Below are 25,199 nucleotides of genomic sequence, written 5' to 3' on the forward strand. Positions count from 1 at the left end.
GGTGAGTCCAAGAACAATCCTCTTGATCCCAGGAAGTTTTGACTTCAATCTTATATTTTCTAAGGAGTGTCAGCTGAATGGTGCGATTTCTTGTGTCTTCATGTGATGAGCGATGAAGCTAGGGAGACTTCCATTCCAACAGCTGGATTGTGAGACATCTCACACAACATAAGGGTCATGCATTCTGTTCCAACACCCACGGGGAGCTTTTAAAGCTTTATGTATGATGGTCTCTTAGATGGAACACTAAGGCAATTCTGGAGTAGAGAGAACGTACTGGGGGTTGAGGAGAACTGGAGGCCAGGGAAAGGTTATGGAACTTGTCTAGAAATCTAGCTAAAGGATTGTTAGTTGCTAGCTGGGTAGTTGCAAAGCAATGAGCAGAACCAGCGGCTGTGGTGGGTGAGGGGGAGTCCTCGGGAGAAAAGCTAGTTTCTCGCAGGGCGGTGGTGGCGCACACCTTTAATCCCAGCACTTGGGAGGCAGAGGCAGGCAGATTTCTGAGTTGGAGGCCAGCCTGTTCTACAGAGTGAGTTCCAGGACAGCCAGGGATACACTAGTTTCTGGTTAGGAAAGCTCAAATTACAAAGTGAACAGGGACTTGTGAGTGGAGCCTGTGATTCACATCTCAGCAGGTTGAGCAGAAGTGGTATGTGGGGGACTGTTCAGAAGGGTTACTGTTGAGAAGGTGTAAACATGGGGAGAGTTTCATCGTGTGGATGGACACAGGTGCTATTGAGAGTATGTTAAGACCAAAGAAGTTCAGGACCTGAGAGAAACTCACATTTAAGGGTGAGCTAGGCGTGGGAGGATTGTGGAGCTTGAGACCAGCCTGTTAAGACCCTGCCTCAAAACAAAGGAAATGAACAAAGAGTGGCAGACAAGCTCAGAAAGGGTTTGGGACATGGGCAGAAAGATACTCAGAAAGCCCAGAGAATACTCCAGCAGCACATTGTTAGGACACAGGCAACAGGATCTGACCGTGGCGACAGCCTGGGCAGCAGAATCTGACTGTAGGGACAGCCTGGGCAGCAGTGACCACTGGGGAGTGGGTGATTGACCAGAGCAGTGTGGGCGGAGCAACAGAGCCAGACTTCACCAAGGATTTCCCAGGCAGCATCTGGTCACAGAGGTTTATATCATGACATCTAGGCCTAAAGAGGAGTTGATGCTGAGGGGTTCGGCGGTTTTGAGAGCTGAAGATAGCTACCTGTAGCTTCTGCTACCTCCTTACCTGTCCATTTCTCATTTACATTTAAGAGAGGCAAACTCTTAAATCTAACTGCTTTAGGGAAGGAGTAGAGAAGAGCCATAAGCAAGGAGCGTGCTCAGAGAGGGGGAAGTTCAGCCTCCAGGGAGCAGCAGAAGAGGCAGAGATGGGGAGAAAGGCCAGTGTGGGAGCCGTGGGAGGAGGAGCGAAAAGCGAAAAGCCAGTGTGGGAGCGGTGTGGGCGTGGGATTGGGGAGAGGTGAAAGGCCCTGTGGGAGCGGTGGGGAGAGGGGAGAAAAGCCAGTGTGGGAGCGGTGTGGGGAGGGGCTCCAGTCCCAGTCTGCACTAGGTGACCCGTTTCCTATGTGTAAATTAGGTGCCAGGAGGAGGGCGGAGTTAAAGTTGACAAGTGGATTCTATGTTTTAGGCTCTCGAAGTCTAAGGAGCTTTGGTCCCCTAGAAAGGACTACGCACTGCCTTCGAGACTTTCCCCAGTATTTAATAGAAACCTACTTAAGCAAAATGGAACACAAAAGCACATAGTCAACAAAGCAACAATTTTTACAACAAATTTTACAAGTCAAATCACTTAAACACTGATTACAAATTCAATTAAATTCTCCTGAATATTTTAACGGAATTGCAAGTCTAATAGGTCAGTGCTTTTAAAAGCTTTGAGCATTTTGATAAAGCAAATGCATCACTATAGCATTATATAAATTTTGTGTGTGCATGTGTGACAGTTTATGTAGCCCAGGCTAGCCTTCAATTCCAGATCTTCCTGCTTCTGCCTCTTAAGTACCAAGTTTACAGGTGTGTATCATCACACTAGGCTGGATTGCCCAGTTTTATTTTGTTTTATTTTTTGTCAAGACAGGGTTTCTCTGCATAGCCCTGGCTGTCCTGGAACTTACTCTGTAGACCAGGCAGGCCTCAAACTCACAGAGAACCACCTGCCTCTGCCTCCTGAGGGCTGGAATCAAAGGTGTGTGATATCACCACCAGCTGGGTTGTCCAATTTTTAAACCTCCACTCCCACTATCATAAAAATGAGTTTGTAAGTTATGAAATGGATACTATCTCACTCAGACCAAAGTTTTGGATTTGGTCTTCAAATGTAAAAAAGAGGGCCACATGGCTATGTGGCCTAAAGACAAGTAACCCACCTGTTTCTGGGTCAAAAGAAAGAGGGGCATTTATTTTCTTTATGGCAAGGAAGTCTTGGACTATCAACCAATGGATTCTTGTTGGGTAGGAACTGGTTTACCTTCTAAAATGAGTGAAACCAGTGTGTGTGTGAGTCGAGGAGCAAGCTGGAGAGATGGAGTAGTGGTTAAGAGCTCTGGCTGCTCTTCTACAGAGGATCCAGCTTACTCTCTCAGCACTCACAAGGTGGCTCACTGCTGGTTGTAACTCAGTGTCAAGGAATCTGATGCCCTCCTCTGGCTCCTGAGGGAACTGCATGTATTTGTGCACATGCAAAACACCATAAAATAAAAATAAACAAACAACCAAAAACCAAAACAAAACCAAGACAAAACCAAAAACCTATGTTGATCTTCTTTATCTTGGGTATCTCAGACTCATATCTTCCCATTCGGTGGGTAAATTGTGCCAAATGTTTTTCTCAAAACATCTTGAGATTTTAAGTCTGTGCTATGCAGATATTTCAGAGTCTATATATACCCTAACCACCAAGATTTCTCAATATGCTGTTACATGGCATGGGAACTTTGCAAATACACTGCTGGATCTTAAGATAGAATGATTGTTCTGTATATTCTGGGTGGGTCCAGTCTAAGCATCGAATCCTCAACCTCCAAGAACTTTTCCCACGGACATCAGAAAGATGTTGTAGGCCAGGCAGTGATGCACGCCTTTAATCCCAGCACTTGGGAGGCAGAGGCAGGCAGATTTCTGAGTTTGAGGCCAGCCTGGTCTACAGAGTGAGTTACACAGAGAAACCCTGTCTCGAAAAAACAAAACAAAACAAGAAAGAGAGAAAGAAAGAAGGAAAGAAAGAAAGAAGGAAAGAAAGAAGGAGAGAAAGAGAGAAAGAAAGATGTGGCAGGCATAGGCTGGAGAGAGTCGAAGGGTGGGGCTGTGTCTGAAACTTTTAGCTGGAAAACAGAGGCTCCTGGAGATCTGCACTACAGCTCCAAGGAGCCGAACGCTAAATGAATTTGGAAATGGCTTCATCCCTCTTCGCTACCACCTTCCACCTTAGGTTCAACGCTGTGAAACCTTCTCAGAGAATAGTCATGCCTTCCCAGACTGCTGGCATACAGAAGCTGCAATACATAAGGCACACCTTATACCTCCTGGTGCTAACAGGCTGAGCTAGGCTATGGTATTCCGAAAAACTTCCAATGTACGATTACTCTTCTTCCTTACTGTAAGACTCCTGACTTTTGGCTGGATGAGACTGCCTGGAATAAAGTCTATGGGCTTTGGAGGTGGTCCAGTTGTTAGAATATTTGCTGTGCCTGACTGTTGGCCTGAGTTCCTATTCCAGTCGGCCATAGTCCATGCATCTGTAATCTTGTGCTCTAGGAGAAGGCAGAGTTCCAGAAGCTTCCAGACGAGATAGCCTGGTGTATGCAGTGAAAAGTTAGAGTTCCTGTCTCAAATGTAGCGGGTGGTGGGGTACAACACCCAAAGTTGTCCTCTGACTCCCCCCATATCTCTCTCTCTCTCTCTCTCTCTCACACACACACACACACACACACACAGATACACACATATCATGGGTGCACTCGAAAGGAAAATACGACAAAAAGATAAGATTGTTTCCTAGCCTGCCCTGGCTTGGTGTGGCCAAGTGTGACTCCATTCTGGCAATGATATGTCATCAGAAATGTGTGTGTCATTCAGAAAATCTTTGAAGAAAGGAGCTGTGCCCTTTCCTTCCCTCTTTCCAGCCCTGCTGCGATGTAATGGCTGACATGCAAGAAGCTGTCTTAGGCCATGAGGTGGCATGCCAAGAGGCATGCCAAGAGGGGAGACTGGGCTTTTGTGATTATGAGTGGCTGTTTGTCTTGAACTCCCCAGCTGTAGATTCTTCTATGTGAGGCAGAAGTATTATCTTGTTTAAACTATTCTTCCTGATCACAAAGTAAGGACAAATGCTGAAGGAAAGCGCCCCCCACCCTTTTGTCTACTCCCCACCCGCCTACCCCAGTGCCTGGGTTCAAACCTGGTGCTTCATGCATATTAGCTTCTGCCTATGAGCTACACCTCCATCCTTATTTCTTTCTTTGCTCTCTCTCTCTCTCTCTCTCTCTCTCTTTCTCTCTCTCTCTTTCTCTCTCTCTTTCCAACAGGGTTTTACTATGGCTTGTCTGAAACTCACAGAAATTCACCTGCCTCTGTCTCCTGAATGAACACCTAGATTTTTATTTTAAAACCACAGACTTGTTCTGGTATTTATTTAGCATGAGTACTACATATTATAGCTTTCTAAAACCTTGGACCGTTGTGCTCAGTTTTGGATTTATTTTCTCTTCAGCTTGCCACATGTGCTTCAGTCTTGAAGTCCCTGTCCCACACTGCACCCTCACTAACAACAGGATGAGCACTGTCTTAACAACAGCAGCTCCCCGGTTGTTCTAGGCAGGTCCATTCATGCTGGACCACTGGGACAACGGGGTCAAAGAGAGCTTCTGATGTTGGTGGGAGAGTAGTGGGGCGGGGGTGAGTCATGGACTCCCAAGTAACAGGAGACCTAAGGAGGAGAGGAAGACCTAAGACCATGCAGATCTAGAGGAAGAACGATGGGGGGTGGGGTGGCGACAGGCTACAGGTACAGGGAAATTAGCTGGGAGACAGCTGGAGGAAATACATGTAGATCAAGAGTGGGAGTGACTGAAATTCAGATTTCCAAGGTGGGGCAGCTCTAGGAGGTGGCCGAGGAAGAGGACAGGTGGTTATGATGACTCATGTGTGACCTTTGACTCTGCCTCCAGCTCTGTATACTTGTTCTAGCTTCCCCTGTTAGCTAGAGCAAACACACACACACACACACACACACACACACACACACACACACACCCCTCACCCACTCACCCACACACCCACACACACTCACCCAAGCCTCTGGTCAGGAGATGAGGGCCAGAGTCCATTGGGACCTGGCACAGATGGACAGCAGGATTCCTGCCTTCCGACTGTCCCAGTTTACCAGCAGAACGTTGACATGTTCAGGGTAGGCACACGGCCCCACGCTGCCTCTCCAGATATGGATGCTCTGTGGCCTTCCCCACACTGCTTTTTGTGGTTGAGCTGTCAGCCCTGTTCACAGGGGTGCTGGCTGAGAGCTCTCATTGCTGGCATTCCTCACAGGATGGAGCCTGCAGGTACTGTGAGGCTGGTCCATCTGGGCCCCTGTAGGAGCCTTGTCAAGCTTACCTGAGCCACCTGTCACCAAATAGCGCTGAGCAGGAAGCTGGGGTGAAGGACAGGAGGAGTGGAGTCTGTGAAGAAGTGCAAGCTTCCCTCTTGGCAAACCTTGCCTTAACATGGAGCTTCAGGCAGGAGGGGCAGCAGGAGGCCTGGAGGGCGACCGGAGTGGTAGTGGCTAGGAAGTCTAGAGATTCTGTAGCTCCACTCTTCTCTACTCCTAGCCTTGGGTGTTTAAATATGATCTCATGCAAGAAGGTGGGCCTCAGGCAGCCTGAAGGGGGCCTTTCTCTTACTCCAAAGACACTTGTCTCTGAGACAGGAGAGGACGGAGGGTCAGGTGCTAGACACCTGCCATTTAAAGGTGTGGGCCCTCAGAGGGGGAAGATGAGGAAGCCTGAGAAGCTTGAATACTTCCAGCCACCCAGAAGATTCCCCCGACGTAGGCGCAGGGACACACGGTCCCCAGGGTCCAGGGGAAGCAGCACAGAGCTTGTGGCCGCCTCTCGGGTCACATCAGGGTCGTTTGCAAAGGCTGAGATGACTGGCCATGTGTTCAGCATCAGACTCACCTGGGGAGGAGAGCCCATTTAGCATCTATGTCCTAATCCTTAGCTCACGAACAGCCCCCCCCCATCCTCCCAAGAGTTTTCTTTTGGGAACTTGAGGCTCAGTGGGCTCTCCAGTGAGCACTGAGGGGTGGCCAGTATTGGGCTCTGTACATCTGCCATACCCTGTTAGCCAGGACCTTCCCTCCCTTGCTCCTGGTCCCCGGGGTTCAGGTCAATAGAAGGGCTACCGAGGATGTGCTGCGGTCCATTATGACCCTCCCTTCCCCCAGAGGTGAGCTGGTACTCAGGTCACCTGGACAGTTTGGCGGTTGTACACCTTTACCACATGGAACCGGAAGCTGTAGACTCCACGGACAGGGGCCACGAAGCAGCCCGAGGTCCGATCAAAGCCACCACCCTCGTTCACCAGCACCTGTGGGAAGCAGATTGTATTGAGAGGGATTCTGGGTGCCCAGGACATGACTGGGGTTGGCATTTGTGCAATGAGTGAGGAGCAAAGGGGTGGCAAACGGGTGTGACAGGAATCTGTAGATTCAAAAACTATGAGAAAGGGCTACGGTGATGGCTGTGTGTATGAACGAAAGAAGGCAAACAGTCGGTGGCCATCTTAGAAGAAGGTGAAGCAAAGAGATACAGGGAATGGTTTTCTTGGAGTCCGAGGGATGCAAAGTGGCTTGGACAGTAGAGTCCAGGTCCTTGCATGTCTTCTGGACAGGGGCAGAGGGATTACCTGGTCGAAGTAGATGGCACCACTGGTACCGTTGCCGGTTTCTCCTGCTGGTTCATGGTGGTGGCTTCGGACTGCAGCAAACGCCACTCGTCCTGGGGGTGCCTCTCCCAGGGCTGCTCCCCCAGGTCCTCCTGCAGTAGGTCGGCCTGGCTCACAGACCACCAGGCACTCCCCCTCCAGCAGGACAGGCTCTGTCCCTTCTTGAGCCCACCCAGCCTCCAGGATCAGAAGCACTAGTGCCAAGGGCAGCTTGAGGCTGTGCCATTTGGTCCCCATCCTTGTTAGGTGCCTCTGTAACCCACAGATTTCTCTGTCTTCTGTCCCCTTTGCTCTCCCTCCTCTGCTTCAAGGCTTCAGTGCTCTTGCCCTGCTCTTCTGTCCTCTGTGTGTCTGGCACTCAGCCCCAGCACTCCCCTCCCTGTATCGTTTTGCGTCCCACAGTTCTGCCTGGCCTTACTACTGCTGTCACTGCGGATCCCTCCTCCTTGGCAGAGCATGGAGTGACAGCAGTTGGGTCCTGGGAGGGAGAAGAGGAATGGAGAGAGGACACGAGGGCTCTAGCCACACAAGGGTGAGTGTACACACACGCACACGTACAAGCACACACACACACACACACACACATACATTCATGTGTGAAACGAAGTTTCTTCAATTCCTTCCTCATCTTCTTCTTTTCAGAATTATTCACAGTCTTTCTCCCTGGGGTCTTTCTTATTGTTACAAGGTGTGTCCTCATCTCTTCGCCCTCCACCCCCGACCCCAATCTATTTACTTGGTGAAAGTGCTTGTGTTAAGGGTAGGATTCTCTTGTGACTCTGGACCAGTCACTTCCCCTCTTGGAACCATCAACTGTGCAGAACTCGCAAGGACGCCAGGAACGGGAGGCGAACGTGAGAGTTGGCGGGAGGCGTTGGGGGTGGGGTGAGTGTCGGTGACCTGGTAGGCCCCGCAGGGGATGTGGAGGGCGGGTCGCTCGGCAGCAGGACAGCAGGAGGAGCCCTGGAGGAGGCGCGCAGCCCTTCCCTGAGCCCTGGCCAGTGCAGCCCTGGCGGGGGAGGAGCCGTGCTGACTCCGCCCCGGGCCGGAAAGTGACTCCAAAGCCACAACGCGTTGTTGACGAGAGAAGTCTAGGTTGGGTGAAGGATCCGAGAGGGCCCTCCCAGATTCGAGCTCCCAGCCCCAGGCTCCTGGGGCGCGGGAGAAGCGCTGGCCCCTCCACCCGCCGCGGGCACCTAGAAGAGCGAGCGGACCTCACGGCTTTGGCGGTAGGCGCGCCCCTTCCCGGCGCTCCGGAGCTGAAGGCCGCGGCGGGAGGGTGGAGGGTGGTCGGGTTGTGGGCGGCCGCCGCAGGCTGTGGGAGGGCGGGCTGGCTGTGCCCCGGGCCCCGGGTGGGGTGCTTGGCACAGGGAAGGGGGTGACGGGGAGGTGGGAGTGGCTAGTGAAGGAATAGGGCGGACAGGGGCAACCCCCCTACCCCAGGACTACACTGTTAGAGCGGCTGGCGCGTATTCATTTCCCAAGAGGCCTTCCTGTACTCAAAAAATCCGAGACCTCTCTGCTCTGTGACTCTTTCCTCATCCACCCACTTCTTGTGACCCTCAGAATGAGCTGGAGGCCGGCTCACCCTTCCCTTCTCTGGGCGGTGGTCATCAGTTTCCTCTGGCCAGTCGCCCATCCCACATAGCCTGGTTTATGAAGGACTTACTCTCAGGGAAAGGCCTGTGTACAGATATTTTTTTTTATACTCTCCATCCGCGAGGTGGACTTGCTACCTCCTGGGGTTGTTTACCAGTTCTGTAACTAGGTGCGACCTGTTGATTGTTGGATGTATGCCTTGTGATTAGGATTTGGGTTGAAGGGAGACAAGAGACTTTGAGATTGCCTCTGCCTTTCCAGGACTCCAGGTAGAAGCCATGTCTATTTGGGGGTTTGCCTCCCCGACTCCCGACCGCTTTGCGGTGTCTGCCGAGGCAGAGGGCAAGGTTCGGGAGCAGCAGGCTCGCTTGGAGCGTATCTTCAGCGTGGGAATGAGCGTCCTCTCCAAAGACTGCCCAGAGAACCCTCATATCTGGTTGCAGCTTGAGGGCCCCAAGGAGAACGTCTGCAGAGCCAAGGTGAACTCCTCTTCCTTTTAGGACTGCTACAAAGCCTTTTAGTACGCTGCCCCTCCCCGAGGCCGAATCGGAGGAGGGGCTGGGAAATGCCTCTTGGCTCTCTTATTGGCTACCTTGGTCCCGAGCTTTGAGGAACTCAGCCGTTCTTTTTATTTAGAATTTTGGTTTCACTTCTGCTTTGCCGCCTAGGTTCTTCAGGCATTTAGAAACAAATCACTTCATGCTCTCTGGGATAGTAGGGTAATCCCCGCTGTACATGTGGGCCTGGCCAAGGAATTCCCTGGGGCTGAGAGGGGGCTGGCCACATTTTTCCCCCTTTGCACCCAAGGCCAATAGGCTCCATCACTTGACAGCCCTCTGGTCTGTTCTTACATTTCCATATGTCTACAGTGTGAATAGTAAGTGTCTGCTTGGATGACATAATCGCTTGGAGCTCACAGAGAACAGAGAACCTGAAAGGGATGGCTTCTAGAAGTTTCCTCTCTGACCTTCCCATCTAGGAATACCTGAAGGGGCTCTGCAGCCCAGAACTACAGAGTGAAATCCACTACCCACCCAGACTGCACTGCATCTTTCTGGGAGCCCAAGGCTTCTTCCTTGACTGCTTGGCCTGGAGCACATCTGCCCACCTGGTGCCTCTGGTTCCTGGCTCTCTGATGATCAGTGGCCTAACCGAGGCGTTCGTGATGGCCCAGAGCCGGGTGGAGGAGTTAGTGCAGCGGCTGAGCTGGGACCTCCAGCTTCAGTCTTATCCCGGAGGCCCTGACAATGGCGGAGTGCTGAGAGACTTCTCTGCGCTGCTGCAGACTAGGGAGGACGCCTACACAGAGGCCCTGCTGCAGCTGCCCCTGGCCGTGCAGGAGGAGCTCCTAAGCCTGGTGCAGGAGGCATCCAGAGGGCAGGGTCCACAGACACGGCCCTCTCGTGAGGTGGGGAGCCCAGGCCTGTTGGGTGCTCAGTTCCAGGGAGTCAGGGCTCCCTTGAATGAAGGCAGGGAATCCCTGGGCACCGGAGTGGCAGGGTCGGGAAAGTCTCGTGCAGTAAGAGGACAAAGTCATACTGTGGAGCAGGAGGGAAGGAAACACGATGGTGTCAGGGACATGGGTTCAGGCCGGAAGGAGGTGTCTGGGGAAGAGGTCTGGGAGACAGGAATGACTTACAGGTCACAGCTAGCAGCAGGTGGTGGAGCTGAGGAGGTGGCACCCTGGAAAGGAAAGGCCTCGGCGAAACAGGAGGTTCCTCAGCAAAGAGGAGGGTTCAGTGCGCAGGGTGATCCTTCCGGTGCCCACGTGCCTTGTCAGAGGGCAGCTCCAACCCGGGGAGCCTCTCTCCTCCAGCGGCTCCACAATGGGAGCGCCTCACCTCCGAGAGTGCCTAGCCCTCCACCCGCGCCGGAACCCCCGTGGCCCTGTGGAGACCGAGATCGAGATCGAGATCGGGGAGACAGGGGAGACAAGCAGCAAGCTGGGGCTCGAGGCCGAGGGTCTCCCTGGAAGCGAGGCACTCGTGGGGGCAACTTGGTGACGGGCACACAGCGTTTCCAGGAAGCCTTACAGGATCCTTTCACCCTGTGCCTTGCCAATGTGCCTGGCCAGCCAGATCTCCGTCATATTGTCATTGATGGCAGCAACGTGGCCATGGTGTAAGTAGCTGGCGGGACTGGGTTCTGAGGAGGGAGGATGGACAGGCCTCTTTGTGTGTTTTGGAGACAGCTGCTGAGGGGCTGATACTGCAGCCCTCCTGGGTCCTGAGCATGGATGCCTTCCGTTACAGGCACGGCCTCCAGCACTACTTTTCCAGTCGGGGCATTGCTCTTGCTGTGCAGTACTTCTGGGATCGTGGCCACCGTGACATAACCGTCTTTGTGCCTCAATGGCGCTTCAGTAAGGATTCCAAGGTCAGAGGTAAGTTGGGTCTGGTCATCTGTGTCCCGGGGAGGCTGGGTCCACCTTGAGAACCCTGTCCTACCTTGTTCTACAGAGAGCCACTTCCTGCAGAAGCTGTATTCCCTGAGTCTGCTTTCCCTGACACCCTCCCGAGTCATGGACGGCAAGAGGATTTCTTCTTATGATGACAGGTAATTGTTCCTCTCCTGGCCCCAAGTCTGATATCTAAGGAGTCTAGTGGGATTTGGAGTAGGACAGAGACGCTCCTGACACAGTAGTGGAGTTCGTTTCCGTGGGATAAATGATGGGGGAGGTAGCTCAGCTCTGCAGGTGAGAGACTGTAGACAGCGATCATTTGCCTGCTCATTATTCACCTTGTGTTTATGTAAAGTGCTTTATTGTCTAGAAAATACTGTGCAATCGAGGTCTGCAAAAGCTGGTGGCATAAATAGCTGACAGAATTTCAAAGTGTAGAGAAATTGAACATTTTGGGAAAGGGAGGGCAAACCTTTAAAATCAATAGAATGTGTTGGGCAGTGGTGGTGCATGCCTTTAATCCCAGCACTTGGGAGGCAGAGGCAGGCGGATTTCTGAGTTCGAAGCCAGCCTAGTCTACAGAGTGAGTTCCAGGACAACCAGGGCTACACAGAGAAACCCTGTCTCAGAAAACCAAAACAAACCAAAACAAAAAAATCCAATAGAATGCAGAAACACAGTCTTTTGAATGCTAGGAGTATCTGGAAAGGTATGGTGAGAGGCCACCAGACTCGGGATGGAAGGGAATGTTGGAATCAGAGCTCTGGGTTTCCTTAGGGATCTGCTTTCTCCACGACCTCGGCCCTGCCTCTTAGTGAATCAAATCAACCTCTTTGTCTCAGGATCCTTCTCCATTCATTTACCCTACTTGTGAATCCCAAAAGAAGCTAAGGTATGTGCTTGCCTCATTCCTGGTGCTGAGCAGGAGTCTAGTGACATTCCCTCTTAACATTGCATGGGCCCAGTTAAGTGTTGCATGAAGCTGGGTATGGTAGTCGCTCCTGTCAGTCCTCCCAGCACACCAGAGACTGAAGCAGGATAGTCCCCATTAATCTGAGGCCAGCATGAGCTACAAAGTATTTTCCAGGCTAGCCTGGCCAACAAGGTGAGACCTTGTTTTTAATAAAGAAATAAAGCAAAAAGTGATACATAAAATATTATCTCTATTTACAGAGGTAGATAGAGACAGAAGCTAAGTGGTTAACTCCCTTGGCAATAGAAAATTAGAATTTAAGGTTACCATGTAGGCAAAACAGAAAACATAGGGTTTACTTCTGCCACATTTGTGCACACATGGTGTAGAAATATATGCATTTTAAAGCTAATTAGCTATTTTTAAATCTTTGTAAACATTACGTTTTATTTTATGTGTAGAAGTGTTTTGCGTGCATGCATGGGTGTGCACTGTGTGCATGCCTGGTGCCCACAGTGTCCTGAAAAGGGTGTCGGATCTTCTGGAGCTGGAGTTGTAGGCCATTGTGAGCTGACTGCTGTGGCTGCTGGGAACCAGGTCTTTTGCATGCACAGCGAGTGCTCTTAACTTTTGAGCCATCTTTCCGGCCCTATTTACAATCTTCGAACAGCTATAAATACTTATTCCTTAGGACAGTCATTCAGTTTTTAAAACTTAGTTTCTAAATCACAGTGATTATCTTTATTTTTATTTTCCTATAATGGTGATAAAATACTCTGAAAGAAGCAACTTAAAGGGCTGGAGCAATTGTTCAGAGGTTAAAAGTGCTTGTTGCTCTTTTAGGGAACAGTTTGTTTCCTAGCACTCACAGCTCCAATGTATCTAACACCCTACTCTGGACTTTGTGAGCCCTCGATGTGTGTGTGCAGACATATACAACCCGAGTTGGATCCTTGGGCCCAAATGGTTGAAGGAGTGAACTGACTTCTGCAAGTTGGTCCCTGATCTCCACATTCTCTTTGTGTCACGTGTGTACACGTACACACACACCCACACAAACACACACACACACACACACACACACACACACACAAATTAAAAAAGCAACTTTTAAGTGCTGGAGAGATGGCTCAGTGGCTAAGAGCACTGATTGTTCTTCCAGAGGTTCTGAGTTTAATTCCCAGCAACCACATGGTGGCTGGCAACCATCTGTAGTGGGATCTGATGCCCTCTTCTGCTGTATCTGAAGACAGCTACAGTCTACTCATATGCATAAAATTAATAACTCTTTAAAAAAAAGCAGCTTTAAGAAGGATAATTTTAGCTCCCCAGTTTCAGGTTACTGTCAGGTTCAGGTTATGGTCCATTATAGCTGGGAAATCACTGTAACAGGACCTTAAGGGAGGTCGGTCACATCACATCCATAATCAGGAACCGAGAGCAATGAATGCATACATGATAGTGCTCAGGTTGCTTCCTCATACGTTCCAGAATCTGCTGCCTAGGGAATGGTGCCACTCACAATGGATGGATCTTTCTACTTTAATTAACAACACTCTCACAGACCACCTGATCTAGACAGTCCTTCTTTGTGAATGCTTCTCAAGTGATTCCAGATTGTATTAAGTTGACAGTTAAAAGCCAACCAGCAGAGTGATTATATGTCTTATCTTTCCAGATATTTAGCTTTTACTTCTGAGAAGTAAATAGTATTTTACAAATGGTACTTCATTTTCTTTATGTCCTAGTTAGGTTTCTACTGATGTGGTACGTGCCATGATCCTAAGAAGCTTGGGGAGGGAGGGTTTTATTTCCTCTTAAACTTTCAGGTAATGGTCACCTCTGATGGGAGGTCAGGGCAGGAACCTGGAGGTAGGGATTGGTGCAGAGACTGCACTCCTCCTCCTCTTCCTCCTCCTCCTCTTCTTCCTCCTCCTCTTCCTTCTTCTTTTTAAAGGTTTATTTATTTTATTTATATGAGTACACTGTCGCTGTCTGCAGACACACCAGAAGAAGGCATCGGATCCCATTACAGATGGTTGTAAGCCACCTTGTGGTTGCTGGGAATTGAACTCAGGACCTCTGGAAGAGCAGTCAGGGCTCTTAACCACTGAGCCATCTCTCCAGCCTATCAATTGGCTTTTTTATGCCACCCAGGGCCACCTACCTAGAGGTGGCCCTGCCTGCCATGGGCTGGTCCTTCCGTTATCAATTAACAAAGAACCTGACGAGTCAGTTTTCTCAACTGAGGGTCCTCTTTCTAAATAACTATATTGTGTCAAGTTGAAAAACAAAAACAAAAAAACCCCAAAACCCCAAAACCCAACCAGGGATACTCTTGCTGCACTGGGCGTTTTTTGGACAGGATCTCACTGTGAAGTCCTGGGCTGGACTGGTAATTCATCTGTGTAGGCCAGGTTGGCTTTGAGCTTGTGTCAATCTTCCTGCTTCTGCCTCTGAAGTGCTGCTATTTTGTTTTAGGCCTAGGTTTCAGTTATCTAAGACAGTAACTTGTCCACATGAGCATTGTGACAAAAGTGGTACTGGAGACTGAATCAGTTTTAGTGTGTAGTTGCGTAGAACCTGGTGGGTACATGATATAAACTTGGAATTTTTCTTCACTATGGAAAATCAGTGCAGTAGAGCACAGCAGGGCCTAGCGAATGAGTGCTGCAGAGCGGGATGTCTCCTCCTAGGAGAGCAATAACCTGCTTAACTAGAAAGTGCCTTTGTTCCTGGTCTTCTCTGTACCACAATACCTTTCAGATACTGAGCACCCACTTCTAACTAGGTGCATGACTTGGAGAAAGAACTCTGGGGTGAGAGTTGGTCCAGGATCCTCTGTAAATCAAGCCCTTCAGGGGCTGGGGGAAGGGAGCCCTATCGTGACTGCGTTTTACAGGAAGGAAGGGTTGTTCATTGAGAAGGATGTGGGATGGGCTGGATCTCTTTGATTTTAAATGTCTAAAGTCTATCCACCACCTTGTGAATGGTACTGTGGATGCAGTTATTAAAATGGGACCTGGGGCCGGGCGGTGGTGGCGCACGCCTTTAATCCCAGCACTTGGGAGGCAGAGGCAGGCGGATTTCTGAGTTCGAGGCCAGCCTGGTCTCCAGAGTGAGTTCCAGGACAGCCAGGGCTATACAGAGAAACCCTGTCTCGAAAAAACCCCCCCCCAAAAAAAAAAAGAAAAAAAGAAAAACAAAAACAAACAAAATGGGACCTGGGTATGGTGACCAATATCTTTAATGCCAGTACTTGGGAGGTAGAGGCAGAGGCAGGAAGATGAGGAGTTTGATGTTAGCTTTAGCTATCCAGTGAGTTGAAGGCAGACCTGGGCTATGTGACCTCCTATCTTGAAATAAAACAAAATAGAACAAAATGAGAGGATTACTAAGGTGGGCCTCAGGTGTCTTTTAAAAACTTAAAATTTAGGGGTTGAAGAGATGGTTCAGTGGCTAGGTGCACTGGCTGATCGTCTAGAGGTTCTGAGTTCAATTCCCAGCACTCACATGGCAGTTCACAATCTGATGCCCTCTTCTGATCTGTAGGCATACATTCAGAAAGACAAAGCACCATACCTCAAAACAACCCAAAAAACCAAAACCAAAAATCAAAAAAAATCCAAAAACCAAACCATTAGAAACAATAACAAAACGTTTTGAATTTTTATTTTTCTATTTATTTTTTGAGATAAAGTCTCCTAATAGCCTAGGCTGGCCTCTGGCTCAGTGAGTAACAGGATGACCATCATGACCTGATTCCCCTGGCTCCACCTTCTGAATGCTGCAGTTGCTGGTGTATGTTACCATGCCCAGTTTATGTGGGGCTGGAGACTGAACCTAGGGCCTTGTGCATGTCAGGCGGACACTCTACCAGGCAAGCCGTATTTCCAGAAAGGAAGCTCCTTAGATGCCTTGTACTGAAGGGCTTGGGATGCATTCAGAGATGGAGGGAATAGTTTGAGAAACTGAAGTCAGAGAGCAGAGCATGTGTTAAGACAGTAATCTGATCGTTGATCTTAGCTGGGGTTGAGGGCACCTGAGGGAATCCTGAGAGAGAGAAGACTGGAAGGGTGACATGGAGGTCCATAGTTGCCAGGCCTGGACATGTGGCCTTTAGTCAAGATCTTTCACTTGGGCTGGGTTGGGCTGAAGGGCAGGTGTGGAAGAGCTCTGTGTGAGGGAAGAGCAGGTGAGACTGGAGGATGGTGGGTAGTTAGGTAAGGCAGATGAATTGGTAGAAGGCTGGCAGTAGTCTTAGTTTTAATGTCTGAATTATTAAGGTAATTGTGAACCTGGGAAGGAAGGCAGTGTGTGGAGTTTGCAGTGGAAGCTTTGCAGGGGATAAATGCAGGTTTGTGAGTGACAGGAGGGTGGGGTGGGAGGGCGTTAGAGCTCGCTGTTACTGGTTCTTAGTGTTCAGTGACGGTTTCTTCACGAACTTTGGTCTGTGTCTAGTGAGTCATGTGTAGCTGGTCGATGCTGAGGTGAGAAGCTGACTACGAAGGCACAGCCTGTGATCTTAGCCACTTGGGAGGCCGAGGCAGGACGACTGAGAGTTCAAAGCCTGCTTGGGCTACAGGGCAAATTCAAGGCTAGAGTAACTTAGCAAGATTCTTTCTTTGATTTTTTTGTTTGTTTTTGAGACAGGTTCTCTCTATGTAGCCCTGGCTGTCCTGGAACTATGTAGGCCAGGCTGGCTTAGAACTCACAGATTCACCTGTCTCTGCCTCTTGAGTGCTGGGATTAAAGATGTGCACCACCATATCCTGCCTATTTCCCTGCTCTGCCCCAACCTTTTGGTCTCTATCTCTCTATCACACCCTCCTTTACTCATTAACAAATGATTAAATAAAGACCTCCTGTTAGGATTCTGTCTTCCTAGGCAGTTGCTACTGCCATTCAGTGGCCTGCTTAAGAAACTTGAAAATTTTCTTTCTTTTTTTCTTTTTTTTTGGTTTTTTGAGACAGGGTTCCTCTCTATAGCCCTGGCTGTCCCGGAACTCACTTTGTAGACCAGGCTGGCCTTGAACTCAGAAATCCTCCTGCCTCTGCCTCCCAAGTGCTGGGATTAAAGGCGTGCGCCACCACTGTCCGGCCAACAATTTATTTCCTATAGCTGGAAATAGGTCTGTTTGGCTGAGGTTCCTGGAGGCCCAGTTTTCTCTTTGCTTTTTTCTGCTTTTTCTCCAGGAAACGGGGCTCTATCTTGTCTGTCTGTTTGTCTATCATCTATGCATCTATGTATCTTATCTATCATCTATCTGTCTGTCTACCTATATCTAACCTGTATCCATGTATCTATCATGTCGGTCATCTATCTATCATCTATCTGTCTGTCTGCCTATTATCTATCTATCATCTATGTATGTATCTGTCAATCATCTATTTATCTATATCTATCATGTATCTGTATCTATGATCTGTCTATTATCTATTTGTCTATCGGTCATCTACTTATCTGTCTATTATCTATCTTTGTATCTATCATCTATATCATCTATGTATCTGTGCATCTATCTACCTATCTATCATCTATCTATATCTATTTGTGTATCTATTCATCATCTATCTATCTGTCTATCATCTGTGTGCCTACCTACCTTCTATCTCAGTGGTAAAGCACTTGCCTAGCATGCATGAGGGTGTGGGCTCAATTCCCAAGAAGCCCTGCTTAGCCTTCTTCAGTGAAGTAAATGAGTTGGGAGGCTGACTTCCCTCCACCACCAGAAGTGGGTCACCGGCACTGATAGCTTACTGTGGGGTCAGATCCTTGGAGACTCTCAAGAGTGGTGTCTGTGTTTTGAGACAGGTTCATGGTGAAGCTGGCTGAAGAGACTGATGGGATCATTGTCTCCAATGACCAGTTCCGGGATCTGGCTGAGGAGTCTGACAAGTGGATGGCGATCATCAGAGAGCGGTGAGAGAATAGGGCACCGGCTCAGACCTTTCTCTAAACCAGCTCTGCTCTGGCCACTGGGTGAGAATCCTGGGGAAGGGCTTGAAGTGCCTCAGAGGATGATAGCCAGTAGCTCCTGGTGGTGCCGGTCCCAGACGCCTGGGCGTTGGCAAGGTCATCTCTGTGACGTCCTCTTTTCTCCTCTAGCCTGCTGCCCTTCACCTTTGTGGGGAATCTCTTCATGGTCCCAGATGACCCACTGGGGCGAAACGGCCCCACCCTGGATGAGTTCCTGAAGAAGCCAGTCAGGTATGCTCCTACCTCTGCAGGCAGCCTGTAGGTCTGCTCCTCTCTGAACAATTGGAGGCTTGCATGGAGTGTCGAAGCTTGGGCCAGCTTAATCCTGCAGTAGTCTTGAGTTTGCTGGCCTGGCCTTTAAAATCTCCGCAGGGAGTCAGGACACAGACCTTTATACCAAGCAGAGGACCTTTTATTTTCTCTTCTGGTTAGTGTGTTTGATGGGAGGTATTTGGGGGGTAGTTGCATGTAGTGATAGCCAGTCATACCCCACACCCTCCTTTGCTCATTAACAAATGATTAAATAAGGACCTCTCATTAGGACTCTGTCTTCCTAGGCGGTTGATACCACTTAGTGGTCTGCTTAGGAAACTTCAAAAATTTATTTCCTATAGCTGGAAATAGGTCTGCTTGGCTGAGGTTCCTGGAGGCCCAGTTTTCCCTCCAGAGTGCTTATCAGTTTTTTTTGTTTTTTTGTTTTTTTTCAAGACAGGGTTTCTCTGTGTAGCCCTGGCTGTCCTGGAACTCACTCTGTAGACCAGGCTGGCCTCGAACTCAGAAATCCACCTGCCTCTGCCTCCCAAGTGCTGGGACTAAAGGCATGCGCCACCAACACCCAGCTGTGCTTATCAGTTTTTATTCTGCTTTTTCTCCAGGAAACAGGGCTCTTCTAAGTCTCAGCAGCCCTCCAAAGGTTCCACAGAACACGGTAATCAGCAGCAGGGGAAGGAAGTGGAGAGGGGCAATGGTGGCATTCGGAAGACCCGGGAGACAGAGCGGCTCCGGCGCCAGCTGCTCGAAGTGTTTTGGGGTCAGGACCACAAGGTGGACTTCATCCTGCAGCGGGAACCATACTGCCGGGATATTAACCAACTTTCTGAGGCCCTGCTGAGTCTCAACTTCTGAGCCTTTCTGCCCTGCATAGCTGCTACCTTATTAGAGTCAGCCTCCCCAGCCCCTCCCCTTCTCTTACGGTCGGTCCCTCTGCCACTCAGACCATGACCTGGACTCACTCTAAGATGGTGCTTTGGCCAGAGAAAGCACCAGAGAAGAGAATTTGAGTGTGGGAATACTCTTGCCTGGGGTAGTTTGAGGACAGGTCCTTAAAGTGACTCAGCCTGAGGGAGGACCACTCTTAGGAGGTTTTGGTTAGACTCAACTCCTCAACTTTGTCTTTACAGAGGGTTTCTGTAGGGTGTAGAGGCTGTTTCTGGAGACCAAGGCTATGGCTTCACTACCACTTCCTTGGTTGGAGGCTAGGGTAGGCGGGAGGTGACAAAAAGGCTAAGCTGAGAAAGCAAGCATCCTCTGGCTGCTCCTCTGAGTGGTAGGATAGCTAAGCTGTACCCTGGTGTGTCCAGAGGAGTGCTGGCTCCCGAAGGGTCACAGTGCTATGTGGGCTGTTGCAGTGGGCCAGCTGAGAACCAGAAGGCAGAGGCAGGCAGGCTTCTAGTCTCAGTTGTGCTTGCCTGTGACCTGGACAGAGTTGCTTGGCCTTTACTTATGTCTATACATCAGGCATAAAGATAACCGTTGAGGGAAATGAGAACAGAGAAGAAGGCTTCTGTGAGGACCTGTACACGAATCATGGCTCAGGTGTGTCTGCCTGTGGCTGGCTGCATAGGCTCTCTAGCCAAAACTTCACGTTCAGAGATGTCCACTGTCCACTCCCTCGATTTTAACCCTGGGTTTTCAGTAGAACATGCCCTGTAATGGCTGCATCCCTTTCCAGCAACCTTCAAAACTCATGTTAACAAGATAGTCAAGTTAGGGTTGATGGTTGCATTACTTAAATACTCTCAGGGCTCCTATAAATGGCAGCTGCTCAGTTGCATTTCAAGTGTGTGTTTACAGATTGACAAGGCCCTGGTTAAATCCTCTTTCTGGTGTTGAGCCTATTCACCAAACCCATAACATCATGATTGGCAGTGACAGTGGGATCTATCTAGTATTTTCTTTATGGAAGACAGGTTTCACTTAACAAGGCACACTGCTGCATTGTGTGTATTCGAAGTAGAAGCTGAAGTATGATTGAGATCCCGATTGGTTACAGACCAACTCCACTGACCTATCATGACAAACTGTTTACATTCTAACTCCCACAAGTCATTGTTCTGTATCTGTTTGAACTCTGTCTGTGCTGGGGAATGTACTATCTGCAAGGTGGCACGTTCCTTACTTGGATGTGTTAATCAGTTTTTTTCTCTAGTGTAGTCTAGCATGCTTTTCTGTTATTTTTACCTCCCCAGGAGTAATTCAGAACTAGTCAACTTCTTAGAGGCCAGAGTCAGAGGTATAAAAAGGTAAGGCAGGTGGCCCTGGATTCATGTAGCGAGTCCCTGAATTAGACGCTTTTCTGGCTCTGACTTATTCCAAGTGACACGGAGTTGACTGTGTGGCTCTCTGCGTCCCAGTGTCTTTGTTTCGTTGGACGATTTTCATTTCACACCAGATTGATTAAGTGTTGGGGACAAGTTAATCAGGGAAATGACAAGGGGAAAAGAAAAGAACGGTGTGGACTGGGTGCTGGTAGACCTGCTTTTTAAGCTTATGATTGGTGTCTTTCTCTTTTCACTTGCCATGATGGTGGATCTCCAGAAGGCTGGGCTTATCTTCCCTTTTATGCCAAGGGCTCTGGAAGGCTGAATGTTCCTGAGATGACGGAAAAAGCTTATAGGGGGACACTGACTTTGTCTTACTGCAGTATGATGGGCTGGGACCTGTATGTGTTTACTATATGAATTCATGGCTGTTTGGTAAATGCTGAAGGCTTAGCCTACAGGGACTTTTCTCCACATTTGCTGGCACCCTCTGAACAGGTGATCAGGGTGACGCCAGAACTCACTGGAGATAGATCATTATGTATAGTGTCTTTAATCTCTGTCATAACCTCATGTTTCACCAGCTCATTTGGGAAGAGAGACCAAGAAATAAGAAAGGAAAGGATGGCCGGGTGGTGGTGCACACCTTTAATCCCAGCACTTGGGAGGCAGAGACAGGTGGATTTCTGAGTTGGAGGCCAGCCTGGTCTACAGAGTTCCAGGACAGCCAGAGCTATAGAGAAACCTTGTTTTGAAAAACAAAGCAAAACAAAAACAAAAACAACAAAGAAAAGAAAGGAAAGGATAAGAAGGTTGTATAATAAAATGTTCAGAACCCAGCTTAGGAAGAAAAGCCATGTAGGGTAATAGTTCTTAAGATAATTCTAGAAGAATATAAGCCAAAGACACAGCTGGAGCCAGAAATCTAGTGACATAATCTATCTTTATTGCCATAATTGTAGAACTTTGTCTACATACCATATAGGAGAACCAGGGCAACAACATGACACAGAAGGCACAAGAAGTTGAAAAGGTTAAGGTTAGAATGGGATTACATCCTTGAGACTGGAGTTTCTCAGATAGGGATGGATCAACAGAACATGGGAAGAAAGTGAGGGGGACAGAGTGTAAGACCCAGATGGCTTCTGATCTCAAGTACAGAGATCACCTGACCCACTTCTCAGAATGCAGGAACAGGTCCCAGCTCCTGCCTTGGGCTCCTTCTCTACTCAGGCTACAACATCCTTCAAGGCAGCCCCCAACTCTGGGAAGGAATACTGGTAGCCACTGGCCAGTGTCCGCCGGGGGACCACTTTCTGGCCTTCCAACAGCATGATGGCACGCTCTCGTCCAAAGACTGCTTGAACTACAGTGCTGGGGACAGGTATGAAGGCCGGGCGGCCCAGGGCAGCACCCAAGGCCCTGGCAAACTCAGCATTGGTAGTTGTAGATGCTGGAGCCACACCATTCAGGACTCCTTGGACGTGGTTTGCTTCAAGGGCATGGCTCAGAATTCCTGCCAGGTCACCAATGTGTATCCAGGGGAAGAACTGGTGGCCTGAACCAATGGGCCCTCCTAGGCCCAGGCGGAAGGGCAGAAGCATGTGGCTGATTGCACCACCCCCACGGCCTAGCACAACCCCTAAAGCAGACAGAGAGGTGGTACAGGAAGGTTGCTTAGCCTTGAAAATCTGCACTACTCTATTTTCTCTTCTCCCTTCTTCGAGGCCTTCCCATATACACGTGGAGTGGACAGAGTTGAGGGCTGTGGGTCTTTTGGGGACCTTCCCTCTGTATGCTAGCTAAAGTGATGGTGTCCCCTCACTGCAAGCTCAGCCCTCCTCAGCCCAGAAATCTGCCACTCTGCCTGGTTCCCAGGCCCTTTGTCCTCACCTGAACGTACCACGACCTGGCGTGTAGACTCTCCAGGAAGCTTGGCTGCTGCTTCCCATTTGGTTACCAGGTTGGAGAAAAAGTCAAAATCCCCTCCTGGGCTGTCTTCATCATACTCCTCAGTCAGGCTTGGCTGGTAGTAAGCTGTCATGGAAGAGCAACCATTTGCTCCAGCGGTCCCTGGCCTGCCGGGCCCTTTGTAGGGAAAGGCTCCTTAGCCTCGGTCTCCTTGGCCTTTGGGTTTCCACAGAAGAACCTTAACTGTTTCCCCCTTGAGCTTCTCCGTGTGTTCATGCCTGGAAGTCTAGCTTTTGGCTGTCAGACTGTGTCCAGAGGCCGCTAGCTTGTAGTGGGTAGAGACAGAAACATAGGTGCTAAGCTGCTTGAACACCATTTTTTGACATCTGTGACTTTTTGCCAAGTTACTTCTCTGTATGAAAAATCTGCCTCTTCAGTATGGGAGTAACTGTACCTACCTCATAAAGTTGTTTCAAGGATTAAATAATATGTATAAAATAGTACAGTGGCTACTACCCATATTTTAATTGTTTGCAATTGTGTTGTCTCGAAGGAGACACAACAAAGGGAGCTCTTCATAAAGAACTGCAGGGCAAAAAGCTAGGGGCTTGGGAGTAGGGAGATGTCTTCAGCACCAGGACCCAAACCACTCCTCTTTCTCTGAGGGCTTCCAATAAAGGCTCTCTAGCCAAGTACAACCCCCACCCCAATTTCCACACTCATAAAGACCACATGGTGACAATACAGATCTGGGCCGGGAGAAACCTGGATGGCTGCAGGCCTAGGCAGCTGCACTGGAAAGGACCTAGGTTTTGGGTGCCAGTCCTAAGGGCCTCAACTGCTTGTTCTGTTCTCCCTGGCTCCGTTAATGTAAGAGGCTGGTGATTGGGGGGGGGGGGCATACCTACACCTGTGACTAGTATCCAAGCCTGAGGTGGGTGCACAGCTTGGGTGATGGCTTTAGCTAGCAAGTGGGTGGTATCCAATCGGCTGGTAAGAACCTCTTTTTGGAAGGTTTCATTCCATCTGCAGAGAAGACGAAAGAAAAGGTCAGAAGTACAGACACGCACCTAAACCGTATCCTCCCAACTCATCCGACTCTCCTCCCAGTCAGCCAGTTGTCCTAAGTCTGTCTTAATGCATACCGCAGGGTGGCTAACAAGATAGGACTCCCTCCCCCAATAGGCATGGACCGTATGTATGTCTTTATCTACAACACTGGGCTTTATTGGACACTGCTATATACAGGCTCCAAATGCTTAAGGGGCACATGCGAAGTGTATTTCTACCACGCCCAGTTCACAGGCGTCGACCCTCTCCCCCGCTGTGCGGGTGATCTATCTGCTTTATGGCCCTGCTGACCTCCGCAGAGGGTTGAGGATGTTCTCTCCAGCCAGGTTGATGACAACATCGCAGGGGGGCAGCCCCGACCAACTGAGCTCACTCTGTGGGAGAAAATACAGTGCCTGCTGGTACTGTCCTTCCCGCGCAAATAGCCCTTCCCACCCACCTTCCAGAAGCGGGACCTACCCACGTGATTCGGTCCGGGCCAGGCTGTCTGGAGACCAATTTAATTTCGTGGCCCCTGGCTTTCAGCAGCTGGCTTAGGGCTGTCCCAATGAATCCCGTCCCGCCACCTGATGGGAGAGCCCAAACTGATTACTCAGAGGGGTGGAGGCAGATAGTCTGCTGGCGGCCCCTCTGGGTGCGGTCCCATCTGACATCAGGCCTCTCCACCCTCCCACCACTCCCGCCCCTCCCACCCACGCTATGCAGAGGTGACAAAGGTCACGGGGTCTCACAGATTCAGCTTTTGGGGCTAGGAAACCAAGGCTAGGTTGCCTGCTTAGGAGACTGCACTGTGTGGGCCTGTTTTCTCAGCTCTCGGCTGCAGCCTCAGCCGGCCCGCGACTCTCAGCTCTCCCTCACCTACAAGCACCCGCATAGCGACAGGGAGCAGAGCTAGCACGCCTGCGCGAGATTTAAATACCGGACGCGACTACGCGCCTCACTTCACGCGACTCTCGACACTAGGTGTGCCCTACCCTTCCCCGACCCGGAAGGAGTTATAGTGATCGCGAAGGACCCGTCAGTTTTTCTGGGATGACGCAGAGGAGATGGAGGAAGAAGTGCAGAAAGGATCCGCTCCTAAAGAACAGCTTAAGACCGCAAAGCGCTGGGCGCGCGTTCAGTATTGGGGGGTGGGGGTGAGGCGCACTGTGGAATTATTCTTCTTCGTCTTTTCTCACTGTTCTGCCTTCTCCTGCCAAGACTCGAGGGTGCCGGAGTTTCTTCTCCAGTTCTTCTCTTGTCCTTGCTTCCGCAGCTAAGGCGCTCACAAGCGTGCGTTCCACCCTCTGCTTTCCAGTTCATCCATTTCAGGGCTCTGCGGGAACACCTATTTCACCAAGTCTAATGCCCAGTTGTAGATCATTTTGATTGATCGCCCTGCCAAAATCACTGTCCTTTCTTCCTTTCTTTTAGAAATGATAGGTAGAGCCAATTTAAACCAGATTAGGTTACATTAAAGGCAGGTTTATTGGGAGTTCACTGGCCTCGAGGACTCACCATGGAGGAGTGGAGGAGAGGAGAAAGAGAGAAAGGGTGTGCACGCAGAGAGAAGGGGCGGGGAGAAGAGAGGCGAGGGAAGAGAGCAAAATGTCTGAATTGTATAGAGAAGAACCTCCAGGGGAAGAGCAGCCCAGCTCCTGGACTGGAAACTTCAAGGTTGGGGGCAAGGTATGCCAGGTAGGGACTGAGGGATGCTGGGAGAATCTGGAGGCCAAGTCTGCTTTGTAAATAAGTAAAAATGTAAAATATGTGCCTCAGTCCCTTGATCCCAGTCTGAACAGGATCAAACAAGAAACGCTGCATTTTTGGCTTCAGTGGAAACCACACTGTCTTCTG

The 25,199-nt window shown here is 49.7% G+C and overlaps 3 protein-coding genes across 4 annotated transcripts; 1 reads left to right on the forward strand and 2 right to left on the reverse strand.

Annotated features, from left to right (window-relative positions):
* Positions 1-5,981: 5,981 nt before the first annotated feature.
* On the reverse strand, positions 5,982-7,185 carry Cbln3 (cerebellin 3 precursor). Its single transcript, XM_031362172.1, has 3 exons — positions 6,910-7,185; positions 6,472-6,591; positions 5,982-6,179 (listed from the first exon to the last, which is right to left on the reverse strand). Exons 1-3 carry the CDS (start codon positions 7,183-7,185, stop codon positions 5,982-5,984), a joined length of 594 nt encoding a protein of 197 aa, XP_031218032.1.
* A 785-nt stretch (positions 7,186-7,970) lies between these two features.
* Khnyn (KH and NYN domain containing) lies at positions 7,971-22,795 on the forward strand. 2 transcript variants are annotated; one of them, XR_004116096.1, is made up of 8 exons: positions 7,971-8,177; positions 8,809-9,026; positions 9,527-10,668; positions 10,800-10,930; positions 11,007-11,103; positions 17,677-17,844; positions 17,971-18,072; positions 18,717-22,795. XR_004116096.1 is itself a non-coding variant. In XM_031361410.1 (8 exons), the coding sequence occupies exons 2-8, from the start codon at positions 8,826-8,828 to the stop codon at positions 18,964-18,966; spliced, it is 2,031 nt and encodes a 676-aa protein (XP_031217270.1). In that variant the 5' UTR covers positions 7,973-8,177; positions 8,809-8,825; the 3' UTR covers positions 18,967-22,795. The 2 variants fall into 2 exon arrangements, 1 of the variants encoding a protein (XP_031217270.1); XM_031361410.1 differs by having other exon boundaries at positions 7,973-8,177; positions 17,677-17,784.
* Positions 21,306-24,335, reverse strand: Sdr39u1 (short chain dehydrogenase/reductase family 39U member 1). Its single transcript, XM_031361411.1, has 6 exons — positions 24,222-24,335; positions 23,823-23,929; positions 23,655-23,737; positions 23,197-23,318; positions 22,275-22,418; positions 21,306-22,023 (listed from the first exon to the last, which is right to left on the reverse strand). The coding sequence occupies exons 1-6, from the start codon at positions 24,235-24,237 to the stop codon at positions 21,611-21,613; spliced, it is 885 nt and encodes a 294-aa protein (XP_031217271.1). The 5' UTR covers positions 24,238-24,335; the 3' UTR covers positions 21,306-21,610.
* Positions 24,336-25,199: the final 864 nt, after the last annotated feature.

This window comes from Mastomys coucha, unplaced genomic scaffold (assembly GCF_008632895.1).
Source record: "Mastomys coucha isolate ucsf_1 unplaced genomic scaffold, UCSF_Mcou_1 pScaffold9, whole genome shotgun sequence".
Taxonomy (NCBI): Eukaryota; Metazoa; Chordata; class Mammalia; order Rodentia; family Muridae; genus Mastomys; species Mastomys coucha.

Excerpts from the sequence above, each read along its gene's own strand:
- Cbln3 (XM_031362172.1), bottom strand. The coding sequence starts at position 7,185 with ATGGGGACCAAATGGCACAGCCTCAAGCTGCCCTTGGCACTAGTGCTT. Across the intron at positions 6,592-6,909 it reads GTGCCATCTACTTCGACCAG|GTGCTGGTGAACGAGGGTGG; the intron begins GTAATCCCTCTG and ends TGCTTCCCACAG. Across the intron at positions 6,180-6,471 it reads ACAACCGCCAAACTGTCCAG|GTGAGTCTGATGCTGAACAC; the intron begins GTGACCTGAGTA and ends TCTCCTCCCCAG.
- Khnyn (XM_031361410.1), top strand. The coding sequence starts at position 8,826 with ATGTCTATTTGGGGGTTTGCCTCCCCGACTCCCGACCGCTTTGCGGTG. Across the intron at positions 9,027-9,526 it reads AGAACGTCTGCAGAGCCAAG|GAATACCTGAAGGGGCTCTG; the intron begins GTGAACTCCTCT and ends CTTCCCATCTAG. Across the intron at positions 10,669-10,799 it reads GGCAGCAACGTGGCCATGGT|GCACGGCCTCCAGCACTACT; the intron begins GTAAGTAGCTGG and ends CTTCCGTTACAG.
- Sdr39u1 (XM_031361411.1), bottom strand. Across the intron at positions 23,319-23,654 it reads ATCCTCAACCCTCTGCGGAG|ATGGAATGAAACCTTCCAAA; the intron begins GTCAGCAGGGCC and ends TCTTCTCTGCAG. Across the intron at positions 22,024-22,274 it reads CCAGGTCGTGGTACGTTCAG|GGGTTGTGCTAGGCCGTGGG; the intron begins GTGAGGACAAAG and ends TGTCTGCTTTAG.